At 38.1% G+C, this 24770-nt stretch overlaps 1 protein-coding gene across 1 annotated transcript; it reads right to left on the bottom strand.

Moving 5' to 3' along the window:
* Positions 1-1790: 1790 nt before the first annotated feature.
* On the bottom strand, positions 1791-24749 carry LOC124118779 (COA8 family protein CBG23705, mitochondrial-like). The gene is made up of 4 exons (XM_046481054.2): positions 24395-24749; positions 19232-19441; positions 3749-3903; positions 1791-2217 (listed from the first exon to the last, which is right to left on the bottom strand). Exons 1-4 carry the CDS (start codon positions 24515-24517, stop codon positions 2130-2132), a joined length of 576 nt encoding a protein of 191 aa, XP_046337010.2. The 5' UTR covers positions 24518-24749; the 3' UTR covers positions 1791-2129.
* Between the last annotated feature and the right edge of the window lie 21 nt (positions 24750-24770).

The raw sequence follows: 24770 nt of genomic DNA, 5'->3' as shown, positions 1-24770 counted from the left end.
ATTATGTTTCTAGGTTTGTCAGCACCATACCCGTGCTCGTGGGTTTCACCAAAGTGGTTAACGTTTGAGACCTGCATCACTTCGGGCTTTCCTCCCACATTAAGCTGACACGCCGTGATATAACTGGAATACTGTTAAAAAGCGGCGTTAAACACAACTCACTCACTCACTCACTTATGTTTTATATGTCCTCACCAATATTTCTTTGGCAAAGTGAGGACGGTCTTTTACTTATTTTAACAGACCAAGGATCATACATAATCTTGGCAAATCTAGGATCAGCAGATCCTGGCAAGCCTTGGGGACGCAAATCTGCAGATGGCTTTTGACTCACTGTACTTTGTAATGAATTCCTGAAATTATTACATCTTCATTGACCATCAATGTCTCTCAAGACACGACACAGTATTCACAGTTCAATACACCATGCCATATTGAAAATATATTTTCCCCCATTACACATTCATATCACAGCCATTTATTTATATACTCACTGACAAAAGAAACATGAATACCATATAATATGTCATCTTCCCGAAGCAAGAGAGTAAACTGACTTTAAAAGTCCAGTTTCCACCCTTGCCAAACTAGGCTAGAATTACTGGGCTCGATCATAGCGCCACCAGTGGCTATTAACAGTTATGTCCCCTCTAAGCCTCTCCTATGGACCAATGAGATTCCACCTCTCGTATCACTTGCGTTTGCTTCATCAAAAATGGTGGCGCCCAGTCAGGACTATCTGATCGATAATCAAGATCTATATTGTGATAAAACGGGTCTTACATCGCGATATACATCAAATCACGTGAGCACCTTGATTAAAAACATGAAAAGATTTGGAAAATATCTGTTGACAACAAGTTGGCGGTGCACATGCTTTGCAAATCCTGCAATCGACCGAAATATGCACAACAGTTTACAAAACCGGATTTCGATTTCGGTGCGCGATTTTGATTGGACTATGCATAGACTCGTTAGTCCAGCGGAAATGTAACTCCATAATACCAGCCTAGTTCAGCAAGGGTGGAAACTGGACTTTTATAGTCAGTTTACTCACTTGCCTCGGGAAGATGCATATATGTTGGTTAAAATATGAAGAATTGCGCATATTCAACATGAAGATCCGGGGTTAGAATAGGTCTTCCGCAACCCAAGCTTGCTGTTAAAGGCATCTGTTTGTTCTGAGAAGCGACTAATGGGATCGGGTGGTCAGGCTCGCTGACTTGGTTGATGCATGTCATTGTATCCTAATTGTGTGGATCGATGCTCATGATGTCGATCACTGGATTGTCTGGTCCAGACTCGATTATTTACAGACCGCCATCATATAGCTGGAATATTACTGGGTGAGGCGTTAAACAACAAACAAACAAAAATCATATTCAACAGATATTAGATTGGTTTGATGCACAAACAAACATAAGTTTGGAAATCATGTGCAGCAAATAGTGATAAGAATAGGGACACTCTTTGGTAACACTTGACTGATTGTTAGTTTTGTCATTAATAAGTACACATTGGAAACATCTCTTCTTCATGTACATACCTCTGTTTGAGTTTCTATGGTTTGTATTTCTTTGGCAGTGAGTATAATTTATCTATATAATTTAATGAACGTGCAGTTGTGTAGAAGTCTTACTTGTATTGCACATTCTTTTCCCTTGCAAAAAACTCAATTATCTCCGTAGTCTTTGCTGCCACAAGCATGATACAAAGTCAAGTTGAAGGGGGATAACTCTAAAGTAACAAACCATGGAAGGCAAAATTAAAGTAAAATATGAAACTAAATATTTCATCAAAAACTATTTTGTAATACAAAATATTAGTTTATTTACAAAACTAATAATCCATACACATTTCACAGTACTCTCAACAGTACCTAGTAAGTCTCAATGTCCAAAAACAACTGCATCTCTTCAGTCATTTCAAATGGGACGAGAGTAAAATAGAAAGGTACACGATATGAAAACATTCATAGGACAAAATCAACACAGGCAGATACATCCTTGCTTCATACAGGAAACTATCTATTCATGCAGCATTATGACTTCAGTCACCAGGAAACAATAAACTGGTGATTATGTAAAATGTCAAAGTTTTCTTTCTTCCTCAATTAACATGGATCTGCATCATGATCTTTTCAACTTTTTCATGAATCTTGATATGTTGACTTGCAAAGCCGGCCACAAAAGTGAAATGTTTTTCTTGTACCATTCCCTGCAAAAACATTTTGTCTGTAAAAATATAACTGATCACAGAATAGATACATGCACATAGCTATACAAAAGACAGACAACTAACAAGATTGTTATATTTTGACTATTTGAAAAACTATGCTGAAACACTTTGAAAAGGCATAGTTGATTCTGACTCTTCATAAGTAACAAGTGACTGGAAGCTTATGTGCAGGTATGGCAACATGAATGAGGATTCAAATTTGGAAAACATTATTGCAATGTTGCAACAGTCCAAATGTTATCTGTAAGTGGCAATGTTGATGATGTAGTATCAGTGAAGACAAGCCTTGTTGGATGGTTTCTTAACTGTTGGAAAGCAACATTTCAGTCAGATAGTTGACATGCTTGATAAAGGTACGAGCATGATTGGCTCGATTTAAGAAACTTGATTTATCTTACACAGGTGCAGGTTAACATGGAAAGCTAGTTGCACCAGACAAAACCAGGTTGCACGCAGGTCCCATACATTTATCAAAGTTGAATCATAGATGTATTTACTAGTCTAAGTAAGTACAACCTCAGACCTCTGATGCCTGTGTCATGTGTCATACACAACACAGGGATCAGTGAGTGAGTGAGTGGGGTTTTACGCTGCTTTAAGCAATATTCCAGCAATATCACAGCGGGGGACACCAGAAATGGGCTTCACACATTGTACCAATGTCGGGAATCGAACCCAGGTCTTCTGCGTGAAGAGCGAACGCTTTAACCACTGGGCTACCCGACCGCCCTTCACAGGGATCAGTGACACAGTATTGTAATAAAGCTTACTCAATGTTTTCACAGATTGATGTTGATTGGACAAGTAAGGGTAAGTCAGACAAAAAAAATGAATTCATGTTTCCATGCAATTGGTGCATGTAGACAGCTAATATTTTGCATATATCAGCGCTAAAAGAACCCTGCTTCTGCACTGAAACAATTAAGAATGTGAAATCCATTTCATTTCATTTGCAGAATTTTTTAATTTTAGTTTCATTCATAGATAATTAAACCTTGTACCTCAACTTGACAGATTGTTTCAGATGATGAAACTTAAACGTTCTAAGCACAATCCTTACTTGCACTACTAATACCACTCTGCTTGTCTCGATCTACTGATAGCTTGATACTTCTATAACTTCAGTGGTCCTAGGGGTCTTTAGACAATGGCAGTTAAAATTGTGTTCTTGCTTCTTCGAACCTTTTCAAAACTTACTGGGGATGGAGGATTTCATGAACTATTTTATATCTGTGGTACGTAACAATTTAATGTCAGTCATGACTTATGTACCACATGACCATTTGGGGCTTTTAGCAATATTCCAGCCATATCATGGCTGGGGACACTAGAAATGGGCTTCAAACATTGTATCCATTTCAGGAATTGAACCCAGCTTTTCGTTGTGACGAGCAAATGCTTTAACAACTAGGCTACGCCACGCCCTGTGGGCAGGTCATTAGAAACAGGACATTATATTTCAACAAGCCTTAAGAGGTCTCCAGTATATTTGACTTAAAGGACTGCTTACTTGTTGTACCAAATGTGACTCTTATAGTTCTCATTAAGGAAGCGTTTGTAGAAGACTGACATCTCATCAGCTGACAGCGTCTGAGGGGGATCACCTTCCCCTTTAAACGAAGCTCTTTTATCAGCTAATGTTGATTGCACATACTTCTTCTTTTTCTGAAAAACAGAGGGATGAAATTGATGCCTTCACGATGTAAATATCACAAGACAGCTTGCATTTTAGGATACAACATAAACATGATAAAGAAATTTCAAACCTTACTACTCATTAAAATCACACATTACACCTGATTCTGTTTGCAAACAGTTTTTAAAGTACATGAACAGTGTATCAAAAACTGCAAAAACACTTCCTGTTATCACATGGTTGTGTTTCAGAAAATATTTATGATTTATAGAGTAGTATAGGTAATGATGGTTCTGCCGCAACTCCACTGGAGCTGGATTTATATACCTATACTGCTACTACAGATGGAATTTTTTATGCCAAAATGATGATGCGATTTAATGATAGTCATAAGATTAAGTTAAATTGGCTCTAGCTCACCAATACCTGGGGCCAATCATTGCTTTAGATGAGCCTAAATGGTAATAAAAATATTCTTCATTATTTTTATCGATAAAGCGATATTCAACATTTTTATTAAGTTCTTCGTTCATTTTACTAGGAGACCAGACTATATAACTACACTCTTTTTGTAAATTGATAAGAAACAATTGATAACCGTATTTGGTTGGTTTGACATCACTGATATAATAAAAACCTTGTGGTAATTCTTTCCATTGAATAGCTTTCTCCATTATTATATATTTATGTTAGCATTTGTCTAAATGTAATCACACGATAGTAAACAATCTATTTTTAATCTCCAACCAGTTCTTTGGTTTTGGCACGGAATAATTGACGCGCTTGTTGCCTCCCCTCTTCTATGAACTTTTTTTTCTCGTCTTCGCTAATAACACTGGTCTTACGAGATTTTGATCGAATCTCCTGCTTCATTTTATTGTATTTGTTGAGCTCCGACAGCACTAAACGAAACTCATCCTCGGATATCTTACAATCAGCCATTGCTGTCGAAATATGATCCTCAATGCTGTTCAACTTTGCTTCGGCGAGTATCCGAATACTATCGTGTTTTAATGCTTTCTTTTGTAACCTACGAGAAATGAATTTTATCGCTATTCCTGCCAGTCCCGAGACTCCAGCGGTTATTTCCATGCCGAGCACGATAGGAGCGGCGATTATAGTTGATAGTAAACCGATACCCGCTACACCGAGTCCCATGCCAGATACTACAAGAGCGATGTCAACTCCGTCCAGAGCATTCACAGCTCTGCGATACTTTTTATACAATCCAAGTCTCAACTCCCTCTCCTTCACTATTCGATGTTTTATGTCGCTTATTTGATGTAATCGAAATCCATCAACGGTATCCATCTTTTCAAATGCTTCATTGAGCGCCGGATATAAACTCATAGTGTATATAACGATCATATAATAGTCTTCAATTGGTCTTGCTTAAATGTTTTGAGACTATACATCAACCTTATCAAATGTATATTATACGGCAAGAATATCTTAGAAAGAGAAATACTGTCACTTTTAATAATTTGGACCCCCTCGAGGGTTGCAACGGGCGATGCTCCGATATGAATAATACTGCAACGTTGACGCTCGTGTTTCTTGAGCCATTTAATCGATAGACCTGGTAATATATCGAAGGCATCTTCCGGTGCATCTCCGAACAAGACTTCAATAATAAGCGTAGAAATATTAGGTATTGCACTCAGGTTAACTTTAATATCTTCGAATTCAGTAACCAAATTTAAACTAATGTTTTTTAAGGACGGACGACTATATAACATATGACCTGGGTCATCTGGCAGGGGAGTGACCAACACACTTTTTCGTTTTGATGGGATATAAGCCGCGAGTACGATGCCACTATTTATTATCTTAGTTAAATTATGTCCCTTACCCATCATCACATAAGGTGGGGTAATGACGATATTCAGTAGCCACTCGATGTTTGCTTCAACCATAGTCCATTTATTATCGTCGTTGCGAGTAATATTGTACGAAGTGTTTTTAAGGAGTCTACTAACATCAACATCGCTTAAATCTCCTAGATTACCCGTGAATGTGACTTCTTTCCGATTGTATACATTATCGTGTAAGTGTAAAGCGTATAACTTACCATTGGTACCGGGTTTACCGAATCCTTCTGTGTCTCCGAGATCGGAAAGCGCAATTGTATTACATTGTCTTACTGTTCCAGGGCCTGATGCATCAACCATTATTTTTAATATGGAGTGTTACACTTAAGTATCCTATATGTACTGGTTGGTGTTTTACATCTAATACAGAAATTTTAAGGTCTGAAATAATACCCCGCTTCAATTTTTTATATTGTAATGTCGAGAATGATTCCGTTCTACCGCTATTATATTTTTCATTTTTCACTGGAACACTTCTGAGAAGAGATGAAGGACTTTCTAGTTGAATATTATCCGTTGTGCTTATTTGATCAAGATGAATGAACAACTCTTTATAGGGAACTAAATCGGGCAATGTATTTCCATGTTGTGTTTCGTTAGAACTTATAATTTTAAGCTCAAATCCAAGTGTAATTCCTAAGTATGGGATAAGAATTACACCATTTTCTCCAGTGTCGATTTTCAGCATCCCATTCGATTCATTTTGTGAGAGACTAATTCCATTAGGCTTAAAAATTTCATTATTGAGTGAGCATACGCTGTAATACCCATCAGGTATAGTAATGTATTTGTCAGGAGCATCTTCATCTAATATATGTATCCTATTATTAATTTTCGCAGCACTTATATTGGTCCACAGTGGGTAATACGTTACATCGCATAGTGCGACTTCGAGTTGTCCATCCGAGTTATCGATAGTACGAAGCAGTTGAATAGACTGACCATTTGTTATTCCCAGGAGTGTAACATACATATCAAATATACAATGATACTATATCATAACTTAAATATGGAATCAACCATTATTTATAATATGGAGCGTTACACTTAAGTATCCTATATGTACAGGTTGATGTTTTACATCTAATACAGAAATTTTGAGGTCTGAAATAATACCACGCTTTAATTTTTTATATTGTAATGTTGAGAAAGATTCCGTTCTACCACTATTATATTTTTCATCTTTAACTGGAACACATCTGAGTAGAGTTGAAGGACTTTCTTGTTGAATATTATCCGTTGTACTGATCTGATCAAGATGGATGCACAACTCTTTATAGGGAACTAAATCGGGTAATGCATATACAGTCACTGTTTTTTTAGGTGGTAATACTACTGACTGTCCAAATCCAAGTGTAATTGCTAAGTTCTCGTCAATAATTATACCTGTTTTTCCAGTGTATATTTTCACTGTCCCATTCGACTCATTTTGTGTGATACTCATTCCATTAGACTTAAAATTTTCATCATTGAGTGAGCATACGCTGTAATACCCATCAGGTATAATAATGAGTTTTTCACTACCCCTGTTTTCACCTGGTATAATCATCTTATTATTCCTTTTTGCAGCACTTATATTGGTCCACAGCAGGTATTACGTTACGTCACAGATAGCGACTTCAAGCTGTCCATCCGAGTTATCGATAGTATGAAGCAGTTCAATAGACTGACCATTTGTTATTCCAGGTAGTGTAACATACATATTAAATATACAATGATACTATATCATAACTTAAATATGAAATCGAGATACATTACTAATCAATCGATTATAGTAACTGCCTCTGGTGCTGAATTTTTCGTTAAATTCCCCGATATCTTTGAAAAGTACAGGGTCACGGCAACTAGCGATAAAATGGTGCACGATTGGTTTCACAATCCGATGCAATTTTGGCAGAATCAGTTAAACTTTGCCATATGGTGTGCCACAACGGGATGTAGCGTATCTGTTAATGCCCCAGGATTTATGCTAAATAAGTCTGTTTTATTATTTCACGTGTATTATCAGATTAGACGTATACTTAAAGAAATTAGTGCTCCATTACCGCAGGATCGAGCGTGGAATTCCACAAATAATAATTATGATAGGTCCGCGTATGAGCGTATTTGTCAGGAATTTAATGTTTCTACGAGTAAAGATTGGCGTATTAAAGGAGCAAACCATGGTCTAGGTGTTCCGTACAGCGGACAAAGAACTGTTAAAGAAGTCAGCGATGATTTAGTTAAAAAAACTCATCAACCATTCGATCCATTTAAATTCTTACAGAAAGACAATCTTTTTGTAAGATTGCATAATCTTAATCATGGCTGGGAACTTTCGAGTAACGATTGGAGAGGTTCCCTTATGAGTTTTAAGGGTGGTTTGGCTTATATTGTTACAAAATTTATACAAATGAACGATACCGCAAACGCTTGGAATGAATTTCTTAATGATAAAACGGAAAATAATTTTACTAACCCAGGATTTGTAAGATTTAATGAATCGATAAGAACTTATGTATGGGCAATTCTCGGTGCACAATCGCAAACACGAACATCCATTATCGGTACTGGGACGGCGCTCGATGCACAAAAACAGTTTGTCGCAAACGTGGAGGACGCCATTAATTCACCAGTTGACATACCATCGTCTATAAAGCGTTTTCAAGATGCATTACAGTACGCTCAATCCAAAGTGGACTTCGTTTATGCGCCGGGACTATACATGTCCCCGAGTAATATGGAACTTAAGATCGGTCAAGTGATAGGTTATAATAATAAAATTGTTATCGCTACCGATAAACAAAAACCAGGTATAAATTCAGATATTAACGTCGAATTAATAACGCAAACGATCACGGGCGAAAAGGGAATAGTCAAGCCACAAACACCAACTATCGATCAACCATCTACTAATGCTCAAGTACCACCGCATATTGAGGCTAAAAATCAACAACATATCGATGAAAAAACAGCGCTTGTAGTGGGTGGAGTCTCGGTTGGTTTACTCATGATTTGGTTAGCGAACTGATTTGGTGGTTAAATAGTTCTTAGCGAACACGTACAACAGCCCTGCAATTGCTACGATCAACCCCCACAAGTTTTGACTAAGCCAAGTGGTGGTCTTAGCTAATAAATTCAATAGCCAGGAAACTATACTCCCTATTATACCGGGAAGTGCAGCCGCGGCTTTCTCAGCGAGCTTTCCCAGTGCTGAACCTAATGCTTTTAAATGCTTTTTTATCCACTCTTTAATACCATTTTTATCGCTAGGCGGTGTACCTCCACCTGTACTACCACCTGTTAACGAGAGAGTCAAAGTCGATATAATAAATCCCAATGCGGTTAAAATACTGGCAATGGTTATCCCCTGTTCTCTGAACAATGTTTTAATTTTATCGGCCAGTGTAGTGTCATCGTTGAGGACTTGATCGATAGTTTCTCGAATACGACTGATTTGCGAACGAAGTGCCTTTCTATTACTGGAAGCAGCTTCGAGGCGGGCCGATCTTTCGTCTTCTAAGTTACGTAATCTTTCTGCTACGCGGCGTCTACTGAACTCATCGCCCGCCTGTTCGAGTTTTTCTCTTTAGCTATATGCTTGTCGATTTCGGATATCATGGCTGTATTATTGATGAGTTCTCCCCGCATTGTTCGCATTGCCTTGTCAAGACCTCGTAATTCCCTAATACTAAACTCCGAATATGGTGATACACTGACCGTGGAATTATCGTAATAGGTATCTAAGATTTCTCCGAGTCCGTTCGAGGCCACGTTAGAGGCTGCTTCCAAATCATCTGTATTACCGAGTTCAGTACGCACGGTTCGAAGAACCTTAGTAGTCTTCGCGGGAAGTTTTGCTCGTCCGTATTCTACAAAACCTAATTTATCACGAACAAACTCGCGACTATGTTTACCAGCTATAGTAGACAAGGCTAGGGGCTTACGAGTACTATAATGCATAAGATCAATATGCGGAGAGTCACGCACTCGCAATATTCCTTTATCATCTAGCTTAAACTTTGAATAGTCACGACCTATTGGGATAACATAATTTTTATCATCTTTTAAGGCATCGTAATAATCATTGACGGTTGATTGTAAAATTTCATCGTTAAGATTCGTGCCACCAAAGTTGGTTTCATCAGTACCCTCTTCGTTTGGGTTATCAAAGTCATCAAATGTACTTAGATCTAATTCATTATGTTCAAAATTAGCCATTTTTATATTAAACATAGGGTACATAATTTCAATATAAACAATGTCTTCGCAATACGGACGCAAGTTAAACCCACAACGTAGACTTCGAGATCCATTAGGGGTCAAGGCAATTCGTCAGTCTGTAACTATAACTAATAACCCTAGTACCATAGATCAGAATCAAACGCTTCTGGTTCGCTTTCCTAATCTCGGCGCACACGATGTGTTAGTTCCGGGAACTGTCCGACTAGCATTTACGATTAGTTTGACTTCTACAGACGTTAACAGGGAGCCCGTTCAGAACATAGGTCGTGCTATCGTTAAGAAAATTGCCATTAAAATTAGCGGTAATGAGGTTTTGAGTATCGACGATAGCGATGTATACTATTGCTACATGGATCTCTGGAGAACGGATAAAGAGCGGGAAAACTTACAGTACCAAGGTATTTGTAATAAGAACACATTGAGACTGCGCGTGGGTGCTGAAATTGTGTTGATACCAACGAAAAAGATAAGGCCGTTGCCGACGCATTAGGTAACAGATTCTATGTTCCCCTAGACTTTGAATTACTAGATTCCCACATGCCCTTTTATCAAGCATCCCTAGGCGATAGGTTAGAATACGAACTCACTTTTAATGACTACGGTAGAGTAATCAGATCTGCTAATGATGATGCTAGCTATTCTATTGACAATATATCGCTGGAGTACGATATGATAACGGATCCCGAATTAGCCAGACAAATTCGTAACCAGTATACCGGAAGTTTAGCCATTTTGTACGATCGCGTGCTGCGACACCGAAAGATCACGAGGGACAAAAAAGATACAATGTGGAATATCAATCTAAACGTCCCCACGAGGTCGCTGAAGGGTATTTTAATGTTGTTCGAGGACCCCTCCGATGCGTTTAAAAGAAATACCGAGAAGTTCTACAATCCCAAGATTACAAAAGTAGAATTGACTATCGAGGGCGTTCCTAATCAACTATATAGCCAAGGAATGCTAGCGTATCACCAGTGGGATGAGATTAAAAAACTTCCTTCTATAAAACATTCTCCGGAAGTTAACGCGGTCGTGAAAGATCTGTCTCTCGGGAGTGTATCGATGGGTGAATACCTCACCACGAAGTACGCGCTATGGCTCGACATGCGAACAACGGACGATGACCAATTACACGGCAGTGGGAGGAGAATAGAAAATGCTAGCGAGGGTGCCACCATACAGATAACGAAGCTCCAGGAAGCAGCTGGTAAATTAAACATATATTTGTACGTGATTATGGATGCGCAACTTAATATACAGAATGGGAGATTCGTGCAAGCAATCTATTGATAATCTTTTACCTAAAGATCCGCACTGCGCTATCATATGCGGGCAAACGGGCTGCGGAAAAACAGCCTTTATTCTAGATATTTTAGAAAGTCATTATCGGGACGTTTTCGATCATATCATTATTCTGTGCCCGACTATAAGCGTTAATAAAACCTACCTATCGAGAGATTGGGTAATGAATGACGACGGGGTACACAGAGTCGATCCGGGCGATCGTTTACAAGACTGCCTCCGAGTATGTCACGAAAAATACAAAGGAGAATCTACCCTTTTCGTAATAGACGATTGCAGCGCGAATAAAGAACTCACAAAAAAGAAAGATATGCTTTCGTATTTAGCATTCTCCGGTCGGCATACTCAACATAGCGTTTGGGTACTTACTCAAAAATACAACTCTGTCCTGAAAGATCTCAGAGAGCAGACCAAATGGGTAGCACTGTTTCATTGCAAAGATCGAGATTCATTCGAGGAATGTTTACACGAAAATGATGTCATTTATACCAAGGGCGAACGAGATAAAGTCAGAAAAGTGTTAGCGGCAACGAAGCACTGTAAACTCGTATTAAAAACCGATCAACCAGCTGCTTATGCAATTGCTTAGCAAATTGTAGCAAATTGTAGCAACTGCTAAACAAAATTATAGCAAATTGTAACAAAATTATAGCAAAAATGTAGCAAAATGTAGCAAATTGAACATTAGCGGTTAATATTACATAAAATGTGGTTCGAAATCCTCATTCTTTCACAACAGTTCATTATTACGGGTTGTATTGGATATGTCATATTATATTATGTTAGACTTAAATATCTCCTTAGGTATTACATTATGGAATGCGATGAACTCATCGAACAAATGCTCAAAGAATCTGATGCAGATCAACAAGTTACAGATAAATCTTTAGATAAACATAGAGAAAGACTCGCCGCTTTGGTAGCCGGTGGAAAATGTTCCCAATATTTGAGAGAAAATTATACCATCGAAAAAATTGATAACATGACCGACGAAGAGATTAAAAAACTGTACGCTCGTTACGAGTCTAGACTGGGAGCTACCATGACTAAAACGATAGGGTCTTCTATATTACAACTATACACAGCCGTAGCTAGTACGTTTCTCCCCATCCCGGCAGAACATCGCCTGTATTTATGCGAATCTCTAGAGAAAGACCCATTCATCGAACACGCTATAAGCGCAGTGAGCTGTGAGTTTTATCATAGATACGGAATGTTCTTAGCTCCGTTCACCACAGCTTTAATAACGGCTAGGTATTGTCAATTTAAACATACGTGCCCACTTAATAATATAAATGGAGACACAGGTGACACCACAGATTGTGAACGAGGAACAACAGATTGTGGAAACGCAACAACAGATTGCGGAACAACAAGTGAATGAGGATGTGAATGAGAAAACACAACATGTGAATGAGAAAATACTAAAACCCAGAGTTACTAAGAATCCTTTGAAAATAGCTGCAGGAAGAAAGGGAGGGCTGGCGAGGAAAGCAAAATTAATAAATAATTCAAATATTAATCCGATTAAAACATGGGCACTAGTAGGAGTTGCTGGTATAGCGGTTGTATGGTTCTTTTATAAGACCGGAGAAGAGAAATCGTCACCCCCGCCGCAACAACAAGTTCAATTAGAGGTTAGTCCCCATATAATGCTATAAGAAGCATGACTACTCCAGCTACAGACGGTAAAATGTTGGTAAACGCGACGTATCATTCAGCGGTGGTCACCGGCTTGGCCATTGGCTATGCCCGTATGGTTAAAATGATTACTAAAGCCACACCTCCCAAGCTAGATTTTAATGGATATGACATACCAATGATGGTTCTGGATATTGGATTAGCTATGGCAACGAAGGATATGCTCATCAAACAAGGACTTATCCCGGAAGACATAATGAAGTAATTAAACATTTGAATATTTATATTCATATAAAGATTTGAATATTTTATATTATTATACATATGGCATCAATTGCGATGATGGTCGGTGGAGCTATTGTTAATGCTCTAGCTTTTTCGGGGAGTAATTTTTTATTTTCTAGTATGAGAGGTTCGGAGCAGAAAAGACATAATAAAGCTTTAGAACAACTCCAAGCAGCCCAGTCACAATATACACAACAGAGAATGAAGAGATTAGACTTTATTCATGAACAACTGATTAAGGAAGGACATTCAATTCAAACGTTTAAGGATGTCGAATCTGCCATGCACGAATACTTCCTCGTTTATGGGAAAAAACTAGACCCAATACCAAGACCAACAATGAGTCAGTTTTATACACCGTCAGAGGAACAAAAGAACCGAGAGATCACATTTATCATGTTGGGATTGACTTCTGTATTGATTTTCAGCTATACCATGCATAAGTCGGAGTGACAGCTGTGGATATGTATAAGCCATGACCTAGTTTAGAGCGATCTATAAATAGCATAATCAATATCTCGCAGTGTAGCTGTGATTTGCATTTAGACAAATGATATAATAGATGTATATACCATGAATAACTGCAAGTTTACACTAATGGGGAAGACTACCCTTTGTAACCGACGCTGTGTTGATTTTTTTTACTGCGGGATACACAACTATTACATCAGGCGCGGAAACATCAACTATACGTGTTCTGTATGCGGGATAGGGGTCAAAGGTCGTTATTGTTTATGCAAGGAACACGGTGCTGATAGGGTCAGGAACCAGATTATTTATGCTAGGAAGAGAGATTACATCAATGAGAGGAATAGGTTGGGGAGAATATGTATTTAGATATATGAAAACAACCAATTAGACATTTGTCTCATTTTGCATATACCATTCAACCACAATGGTTTTTGTCAGAGAATTAAAAGCTATGGCAAAGCAAAGTGGACTGCGTGGATATTCTCGTATGAGAAAAGCTGAATTGATGGATTTACTCGGTTTGGAATACAACAGACCCGAGACTGTTAGAGAACTCAAAGTTCGAGCGAGAAACGGTGGGCTGAGAGGTTATTCTCGAATGAGAAGAGCTGAATTGATCGCTTTACTAGATAATAATCAACCTATTGATAATGTTGATAATGATAATGATGATAATGATGATGATAATCAACATCAAGAATTAATATTTGTACCCACATCCGCCGGCGTTGGTAAATATCTAAGAGGTTGGAAGATGGATATTAATTCCAACATGGATGTTAACGATATTAAGCCCATCATATCGAGTAAAATTAACGAGGAATTAGATGATTTACATAGTATAAAATACCAGCTGACGATTAAAATGACATTGAGTAAAAGTAACACAGACGATAGCACCGAATATACCGAACCATATTTCCGTAGCAATCAAGAAGTTATAACCGAATCCGATACTATAAATTCATCATTAGATACATCAATTCAGAGGATACAGGAAACTTTAGAACGCTGGACTAATAGAGGTTCGGGTTGGGGTGTTGATAAAATCGATAGTTTATATTTAGATATAGCAAATTATATGCCCTTCAAAGGTGGATCTTATATAGATTTACCTCCGTATTATAAGAAGAAAAAAGCCATAATTAACGTAAAAAATAAATCCGATGACTGTTTAAGAATGATGATAAGATCTGCATTGTTCCCCGTAGATTCTAAAATTGCAAATAGACCTTCTAGCTATCCCCAAAACGATGGACTCAACTTCGATGGTATAGACGAACCTACACCAATATCACAAATTGATAAGGTGGAAAAGCAAAATAATTTAGCTATAAATGTTTTCGGACATTCTAAAGGAATTGTTGTACACAGGATAAGCTCCGCTCCGGAAAATATCCCCAGAATCAATTCATTTCTGATCGAAAAAGATGGTAAATATCATTATACGTGGATAAAGAGTTTAAACAGGCTATTATACGATCAAACAAAACATGCTAGAAAGAAATATTTCTGTGAAAGATGCCTGCATGGGTACAGCAGACAAGATCTATTAGAAGCGCATAAAGAAGACTGTAGAGGTGTTGGACAGAATGCTATCAGGATCGATATGCCTAAAGAAGGAAAAAATATATTAAAATTTGAACATTATTGTAATCAAATGCCAGTACCGTACGTAATTTACGCCGACTTCGAAGCTCTTATCAAACCCATAGAAAATAATCAAGATAATAATCAAGATAATAGTTTTACGTACAAAACTCAAGAACATATTCCTTGTGGGTTTGGATATATAGTTGTAAGGTATGATGGGAAAACAAACCCGCCCGTGATTTACAGAGGTCCCGATGCAGCGGGAAAGTTCCTAGAATATCTACAAAATGAAGAGAGAATAATCAGGGAAAAATTATCGTGTAAGATACCCATGCGTATGACGAGGGATGATTGGAGGGCCCATAAGAAGTCAACGAGTTGTCACGTTTGTAATAAACCCCTGGATGGGGATTCCGTAAGAGATCATTGTCACGTCACGGGTAATTATCGGGGAGCCGCTCATAACGAGTGTAACTTGAAACTAAAAATGAATGCTCAAACAATACCCATCCCCGTTGTGTTTCATAACCTTAGGGGATACGATTCACATCTCATTATGCAAGCTATCTCGAAGACCGACGGCGGTTTAACGTGCATTCCTAACAATATGGAAAAATACATATCGTTCTCGTTGACTAAACCTATCCATTATAGGGACAAGGATGGGAAATCTAGAACAAAGCAAAGTAATGGGCTTAGATTCATAGACTCCGTACAGTTTCTGTTATCTTCCCTGGACAATTTAGCTAATGCGAACAATCCCGATGACTTCGCGATAACAAATCAATATACTGATAAGATAACACGTCATTTGTTGCTGAGAAAAGGTGTATATCCTTACGAATATATGGATGATTGGTCTAGATTCGAAGAAACTGAATTACCACCCCTCGAATCATTCTATAGTAACTTAACAGAATCTAGAATAACAGATGCCGATTATGAACACGCTCTGACGGTCTGGGATAAATTAGGTTGTAAGAATTTAGGCGATTATCACGATCTGTACTTAAAAACCGATGTACTGTTACTCGCCGATATATTCGAGATATTTAGAAAGACGTGTTTCAAACAATACGGTTTGGACCCGGCATGGTACTACTTCAGTCCCGGACTATCGTGGGATGCATTGTTGAAGAAGACCGGCGTAGAACTAAAACTACTCACAGATTACGATATGCACTTGTTTATTGAGAAAGGATTAAGAGGTGGTATATCGATGGCAGCTAAAAGGTATTCTAAGGCTAATAATAAATTAGTGGAAGGATACGATCCCAGTAAACCCGACATAACCCACATATTATATCTCGACGCTAACAATTTGTACGGATGGGCTATGAGTCAACCTTTACCCACGGGTGGTTTTGAATGGGTCAATGATATTAATGTGAATGATATCCATAATATCGAAGTGAATAAAGGGTACATACTAGAAGTTAACTTGGAATATCCAAGTTTGTTACATAAAGATCATAACAGTTATCCGCTAGCTCCCGAAAGATTAATGGTTAATAAAGATTGGATGTCGGAATATCAACGCTCCTTGATGGGTAATAGTAGGTTAGCTAACGTAGAAAAACTCGTACCAAATTTGATGGATAAAACAAAATATATAGTTCACTACAGAAATCTCCAGTTGTATCTATCGTTAGGTATGAAACTTAAGAAAATACACAGAGTTCTAAAGTTTGATCAAAGCCCTTGGATGGAGCCCTATATAAGGTTGAACACAGATTTAAGAAAGATAGCTACCAGCGATTTTGAAAAGAATCTATATAAGCTCATGAATAACTCGGTATTTGGTAAAACTATGGAGAATCTAAGGAAGCGTGTTGATGTTAAATTAGTCAGATCTAATGAGGAAGAAAGACTCAGGAAACTTATAGCCAGTCCGGCTTTTAACAGAAGCAAGATATTTGATAATGACTTAGCCGCGTTGCATATGCAGAAGAGTAATATAAAATTCAACAGACCGGTGTACGTCGGTATGAGTATTCTCGACTTGTCAAAACACTTAATGTATGACTTTTATTACAACGAACTTAAGAAGCAATACGGTGATAGATGCGAGGTGTTATATACCGACACAGATTCTTTGTTGATGGAAATACAAACCGAGGATGTGTATAAAGATATGGCAGAAAAAATAGATATGTACGACACGAGCGATTACCCAAAAGATAATCCACTGCACAGCGTTGTAAATAAAAAGGTATTAGGTAAGATGAAGGATGAATGTGCTGGGACCCCTATAGCGGAGTATGTAGGATTAAGACCTAAGATGTATTCTATAAAGAAGTCCGATTATGGGGAGATAAGAAAAGCTAAGGGCGTTAAGAAGTATGTTGTAAAAAAGCATATCAAACACGAACAGTATAAAGAATCATTATTCAACGGTAGAACGTTCAAACACGAGATGAACTCTTTAAGAAGTTACAATCATAGGATATATGGATTAAGAATTAACAAGACATCATTATCCCCCTTAGATACAAAGAGATGGATTGATAATGATGGTGTAACTACCTATGCTTATGGTTATGGTGGTAATACCGTACCGTCGGGAACTATGAACAACTCTTCTCGTACAAATGCCCTACCCGGCCCATCTTGAAGATAATAAAGAATAGGCTCTCCTCCTTTCGTAACCAATCGACTAATGTTATACGTCTTAAGGGACCAAATCGGATCGGTTGCGCGACGTAGGCCTCCTTCGAGTTCACCGGCCTGGTATAAATATCTTACCCTTACTCTATCCGGAAGTTTTCCTTCTTTGCCTCTCCTCGGTGCTGAAGATTCGGAAGTCACGGATTTCATTTTAATAGCATGGGATGGTTTCTTCCCTATTAATCTCGTTACTTCATTATTCAGCGCTGATACAACGGCTGATAATCGTGTCACCCATTCGGTTGATCTCAATCGCTCGGATTTCATTTCGATCCCATACTGATAGCCAAACAAACGTTCCGCTAATGTCCTGTTAAATCTTTCGACGATAGCTTGACTGCGGTGGGCCTCTCTTTCACCACGGACGATTTCGACATCGTGCTTTGTCAACAGTTTAGTTACCGATCCCATAAACTCGCGACCAGGATCTACTTGAAATAGCTTAGGCCATTTTAGAGGTCCACGTTTGTATATGCGACTCAGTGCATTAGCTACCTCTGTTGATTCTTTCGATGTTAATGGCTCAGCCTCTTTGTATCGACTAGCCACATCCACAACGGTTAAAGCGTATTTATACGTTTTGCGTTTTACCTTATCGTGGGGAAGAAACAAGAGGTCAGCCTGATGAACTTCATTCGTTGTAAAAATATCAAACTTCTTCCTTGGTATATAACGCGGTGCCGGTAAATATATTTGCCACATCGCTTGTTTCTTTAACCAATCCTTGGCCACATCTTTAGATACCTTAGCCGTGGTGGCTAATTTTGTTATTGCTCCTACACCTTTCCAATATCCTCGTGGGCTATAGTAAATTTTATCCATTATTAATTAATATTGATATTTCTTTTAAAACGACTTTCGTTGAATCACATCACTAATAGAAGCAATGATTGGCCCCAGGTATTGGTGAGCTAGAGCCAATTTAACTTAATCTTATGACTATCATTAAATCGCATCATCATTTTGGCATAAAAAATTCCATCTGTAGTAGCAGTATAGGTATATGAATCCGGCTCCAGTGGAGTTGCGGCAGAACCATCATTACCTATACTACTTATAGCATTATTACTTGTAAACATTCAGTTAGAGATGATTTCAGTTGGTGCCAATACCTTTGGAGCCTCCATGGCTCTAAGCATAATTAGTTTAGTGTTATCATAAGGACTATAATAAGTTGAGCTTAGGAGACCGGAGAGAATTTAATTAGACTTGGTCTTCAGATTAGTAGTTAAAGACTGTGATCGAATTAATTTTTCCTGCCAAACTGAAATTCTAATGTAAATTCAAAAATAAGTTTCCTCACTTTGACAAATAACTTGTTGTGCTCCTCCCAGAATTCCTGGTTCCATTTCCACACTTCCTGCCTGCGCTCCCTATATCTCTTCTCGAGCGGAGTTTCATCGGGTGGTATAAAGTACTTGACTGGGCGGATGTTGGACACTGAATCAGGTGGACCAACCCAGTCATTGGTAGTATTCTCAGGAGGTGTATTTGTCTTCACATTGTGTTGGTTCTAGATGAGTAAAACTGACATTAATAATAATAAAAATGATAACAACAAAAATAACTCCAAATAAGTGAATGTTGTGTTGTGTTAAATTGACCTCATTGATCATGTTGATACATCTTCTTATCCTTACAAACAAAGACATAAAAATAACCACAATTAAAGAAGTAGTGACACATCCCTTATTGGGTGAAACAACACGATATGTATCGCGATAGACATATTTACATCAAATCACATGGAAACATCTTGACTATAAATATTTAAGAGGAGGTTTGGAGTGAACTTGAAAGCTAAATACAACACATTTTGTATTATATGACTGAAAAAAACGCTGTGTGGGATTGGGGGTCATTAAACAAGTACTTTATTTTAGCAAGTGTATCGCCTTGTATCGATACAGAAAAGAATGTATCTCGCAACATATCGTCACATGAAAACACACAATGCACCGGTGCACTGATGTTTAGGTTCACCCCTAATCCCTTCTATACCAAGGAAATGACAATTGGTTGATGAAAATCAATATATTCAATGAATTATTTTTTTTCCATTCAACCATTCTTCCAAAATAAATCGGAAATGCCCAAACAAAAAATGACGTAAGGCATAAAATGTCAGGCTTTTATTACCTAATTGATACTGACAATTAAATAGGTACATGTACTTTCCTATATTAATTCGGGCTGCGACCCGTGAAGATCTGGGGTAGAATAGGTCTTCAGCAACCCATGCTTGCTGTAAAAGGCTACTATGCTTGTCGTAGGACGCGACTAACGGGATCGGTTGGTCAGGCTCGGTGACTTGGTTGATGCATGTCATCGATCCCAATTGTGTGGATTGATGCTCATGATGTCAATCACTGGATTGTCTGGTCCAGACTTGATTATTTACAGACCGCCACCATACAGCTGGAATATTGCTGAGTGCGGCGTAAAACAACAAACAAACCAAAACCAACCCTAGTTCCATTTCCCACATGGGTACAATGAAATAGCTGGAATATTGCTGAAAGCGGCATAAAACCAAACTCACAATATCCATCACAAATGTCCAATGACAGAGAACTTAAACATATTTCAAAGCAAATTCTAATATTGAAGCACTGATGATTCACCTGGACTTGCATCACAAAGCAAATACAAGGAATGACTGTCATAAGTCACTATTAGTATTACTGTAATGCACCACAGCCACCAGCAATCTGCACCATCTCACCAGGAACAGAGGGAAGTCCACTACCTACTGAGTTGAGGTCAGGCTGAGTTTACCTAATCTTGTTGTGAAGTTTCCACAAATCATGCTTGGATGTACCAAGCTACATAGCTAAAATGCAACTGTCCAGGTACTACCTTGATACACTTCCTACTGTGATGGGCCTTGGGACATTTTGCTGATCAGGGCATGATGAGCAGCATTTAGAGAACCTGTATAAAGTGCTCCTTGCTTGCTATTTGTTACATTTTCTGCAAGGAATACAGACACAACTTTGTGCTTATAAGTGTTGTATGAACAGGTAGTTCAGTGATGAACAACAAATTCTACAGATGTTCCTACAGAAACAACAACCAAGGTTAGTGAATACAGCTGATGTTTAATGATCATTTAATCATGTTCATGTATTTCAAGTTTCACATTCAGAGTTCGCAGCAAAACTCTTACCACAAACTTAGTATCCTCTTAAAACTAACTCCTTCTCATGACGAATGTTCATTACTTTCTAAAATGGTCTGTGGTACTGATTATTCAAAATTCTAACACTCAATTTTTGCCAGTTAGTGTTTTCAAACATGATACTCCTGCCCACATTCAAGAAGAAAGTCTATCCAACTCCTATCCTCGTATCAGTTTTACTGGAAATTTCAACTGATCCTTACTGACTTTGTTTACTATACATGTACTGTAGCTTTAGTTTGTTGGTTAATTAATGCCGCACTTAGCAATAAGGGTGAAACTGTACAGCGAGTTTTCATGCGATGATACGATATACTGTTTGTTTTCTGTATCGATACAAGATGATACGCTTGCTTTATAAACTTATTTATTACTTGTTTAGTGACCTTAATATCAAATATTGTAAAATGTTACATAAGTACAGGTGTTTCATATTTTTTGGATCACAGACCCACCAACTCTAATTTTTTAGAAAATGTAAAAAATAATAAACAGATTTCCAATTTTTTTTCCTCGCCGATAGCCGCTTGGTCAGTTATTTTATTTGTTATCATCACCTTTTAATAAAAAACATATGCATTTACCGTTGTAAACTAGAAAAGAGATACATAATTCATCTTTATTGATCTCGAAGCCGAACATGAAGAGCCTCCCTTCACAACTGTCTGTGTGGTAGAATTTTTATTGTTACAAGGGGCTTTATCGTCACAAATGGCGATATTTTGAGCACAGAATATGTCCATAAAGTATGCCAGTGACATTCTGCATTAAAACAAAAATGCATCTGGCTTTTTTCCTAAAAATAAAAAAAGCCTGGCCTAATTAGCGTTTCAAGTTCACAGCTAAAACAAGCTCTTAAGAACATGAGTCTACAGGCAGCTTTTCCTTTTGAACCTGCTCTGAAATATTTATAGTAGGAAGTTTCCACATGATTTGACGCAAATATCTGTATCACGGTACATATCGTATCGTGACCTATGTCTCATCCCATACTTAGCAATATTCCACCTTCATGACTGCGGCCTGTAAATAATTGAACTGCCATCAGGGTACAGTTGTATGCAATCACCACAGTCACAAGGCCTGACTACCAGCACTACAAGTCACGCTGATAGGGTCACTCTCAATCAGGTTACCATCGCAATATTCCCATGTTATAAAACTACATACTGAGCTGTACCCAGCTTTTGGAAATCTCAGAACTGTCTACTTCGTAAATGTATTCTTTTAGACTCGCTTGTAGATGTTAATACAAATGTATAGATGACTGACAAACGGTTTCTTTCCAACTTTTTCACCTCTCTGTGTATTTTGAAAGTGAAATTTTCCTTCTTAAAGGGACAGGACGTCACACGTTTTGAAGCTTTCTTTTAAAACAATAGCCGATAACCCCTGAGCTTACTCGGTTCTGCTTGCCTTATTCTGCAACAGGATATTCTACTCCAGTGACCACCCAGCAGGAGTAGGCTTTTCATGTGACCAGATGTTTCTCTTGTTTGTAAACAAACGCACTTATTCTGAAATAACCTTCAATGTATTCTGAAATAAGAACAGAAGGGCCTAATGCAAGCCTTTTGGTGCGCTTTACATACTGATTTGCATAATTATATATACATGCTACCTCAACAGCAACAGTGAGGTGAATGACAATATAGCTTTACACATCAAAGCGACCATATCACTAGCTCTCCATAGGGCTATGATGACAGCATGTGGAGGAAAAATATGCAAATGAAAGTAGTTTTTCACAGTATAGGACATCTTCTCAACGAAAGTTACGTTTATATAAATGTGTAGACTCGTCAAAACACATGAATGGACTGTGTAGGGTGTGACGATGTGACAGAGATACAAGTTAGGCTGGCCACCAGAAACTTTGGATGGGAGAGTGACTGGCTTCATATGGCCGATGCATATTTATATTGTAATATAGGCGCTGATAAACACTGGCCTCTAATCTAATCAAGCTGGCAATTACTATTTTGTAACTCATTCTTTAGCAAAACACATAAGCTTTCTCTCCAATTTGCCTCTGATTAAAGACATCACTGAAGCTAGTTTACTCTCTGCAGCGCTTGCGTTGTCTGCTTCACCATGTTTTTTTTGTTTGAGAATTGAATCAGGCATATGACATCACACTCCGAAATTATTTCATGCATGATTTAAAAACACACAGAACCGTCAATTTACTGTCCCTTTAAAAACACACAGAACCAATGATGTACTGTCCATTTAACCATATTTACACTGTTGACACAATTTAAGGATAACAACTAGGGCTGGGTAGGGCTGGGACAGGTAACTCTGGTACCTGGGTCGGGTGGGTACAGAGTAGGACCCGGGTACCCACAGAACTACCCGGACCCGTGGTTAGTCACATGATATATTGTTTAATAGACCAAAATTATCTAGAACTCTATGGTTACTCTACAAGTTACTAATGCACCCATTCCTTCTGATTTTTCATATGGTTGAATAAAGATATAATTTCAGTGTATGAATGACCAGACTGTTTAATACATGTATCTAAATACGTTTTGCAAGGGCAATCTAAACATGTTCCCAATCGGATATTTTGAGACATCTCCTGAGACCTACAGTGGGTAGCCGGGTAGGGTCGGGTAATAGGGGGGGTGGGTACCCGGGTAGTAAAGTTGGACTCGTCCAAGCCCTAATAACAACTTCTTTAATTTCTGTAAAAGTTACATTTTGGTATAGACCCTTATACCGTTGACAAGCAAGGTTGAATGATGAGCATGGTACAGAATATAAATAGAAGATGGAGGATTGTGGTACAGAATACATATAGTAGATGTGCCGTGGGAACAGATTAGATATGTTGTCAACTTCTAAGTAATGCCTATCAAGCAATTCATATTACGTTGTTGTCCACTGTGATCATGGTGATCACAAGTTTTGTTTTCACATGGCGTTGGTTGCAATTGAGACTATGTGTTGTGACTGGGTTATCATGGTTTTTGGCAAGAAAAATGTCCATGTCGTCATTGCCAACATTAACAATAAACACCTCTGCTTTTCCCCTTTCATCCTTCTAATCTATTCCGACCTGTAATCTCAAGGGCACGGCAATAGACCTGGGAAAACATGACCTTCTTAACATGTGTACTGTTTTCTGAATACCATAATACTAATGAAATATTAAAGCAAGTAACACCTTAGCATTGATAAGCGTATGAAATAACTTGATGTCGATCTGAACAAATATATTTGGGAGAAATAAAACTTTTGAAAATGCAAAATCCGTGAAACAGCTATTATACTGACCTCTCTCGTGGTTTGAGTTGCACTCGTCCTGTACAGTTGTAGGTTAGCAAGTGATATGTATCTGTATGATGTACTTGTAAGACTGTTTCCACAGAGAAAATGGAAAACAACCCGACAATTCATTTTCTAGCAGACTACATTCAAGGTAGGTAACTCTGTGTGACTTCGTGTATTCTAAATTATTCTGTTGAAAAGAAAGTGTCTGAAATGATACAACATGTGGTAAATATTAGCGTGATACATTTACATCAGACTGGATAGCCATTGTGAAGAAAATGCAAAGGTACTACACAAATCATGAATGGAAACATAACACCCGACAACATGCCACTTGTTTTCGTTGTGGGCAGAGGGCGCACTGTTCAGGGGCAGGTAA

This window comes from Haliotis rufescens, unplaced genomic scaffold, assembly GCF_023055435.1.
Source record: "Haliotis rufescens isolate VD_foot unplaced genomic scaffold, xgHalRufe1.0.p SCAF_3, whole genome shotgun sequence".
Lineage (NCBI taxonomy): Eukaryota > Metazoa > Mollusca > Gastropoda > Lepetellida > Haliotidae > Haliotis > Haliotis rufescens.
This window is presented reverse-complemented; position numbering and strand designations above follow the sequence as displayed.

Coding starts and splice junctions, on each gene's coding strand:
- LOC124118779 (XM_046481054.2), bottom strand. CDS start 24,517: ATGAATTGTCGGGTTGTTTTCCATTTTCTCTGTGGAAACAGTCTTACA. Junction 19,442..24,394: donor CAACTCAAACCACGAGAGAG/GTCAGTATAATA, acceptor TTACTCATCTAG/AACCAACACAATGTGAAGAC. Junction 2,218..3,748: donor AGTCACATTTGGTACAACAA/GTAAGCAGTCCT, acceptor ATGTTTTTGCAG/GGAATGGTACAAGAAAAACA.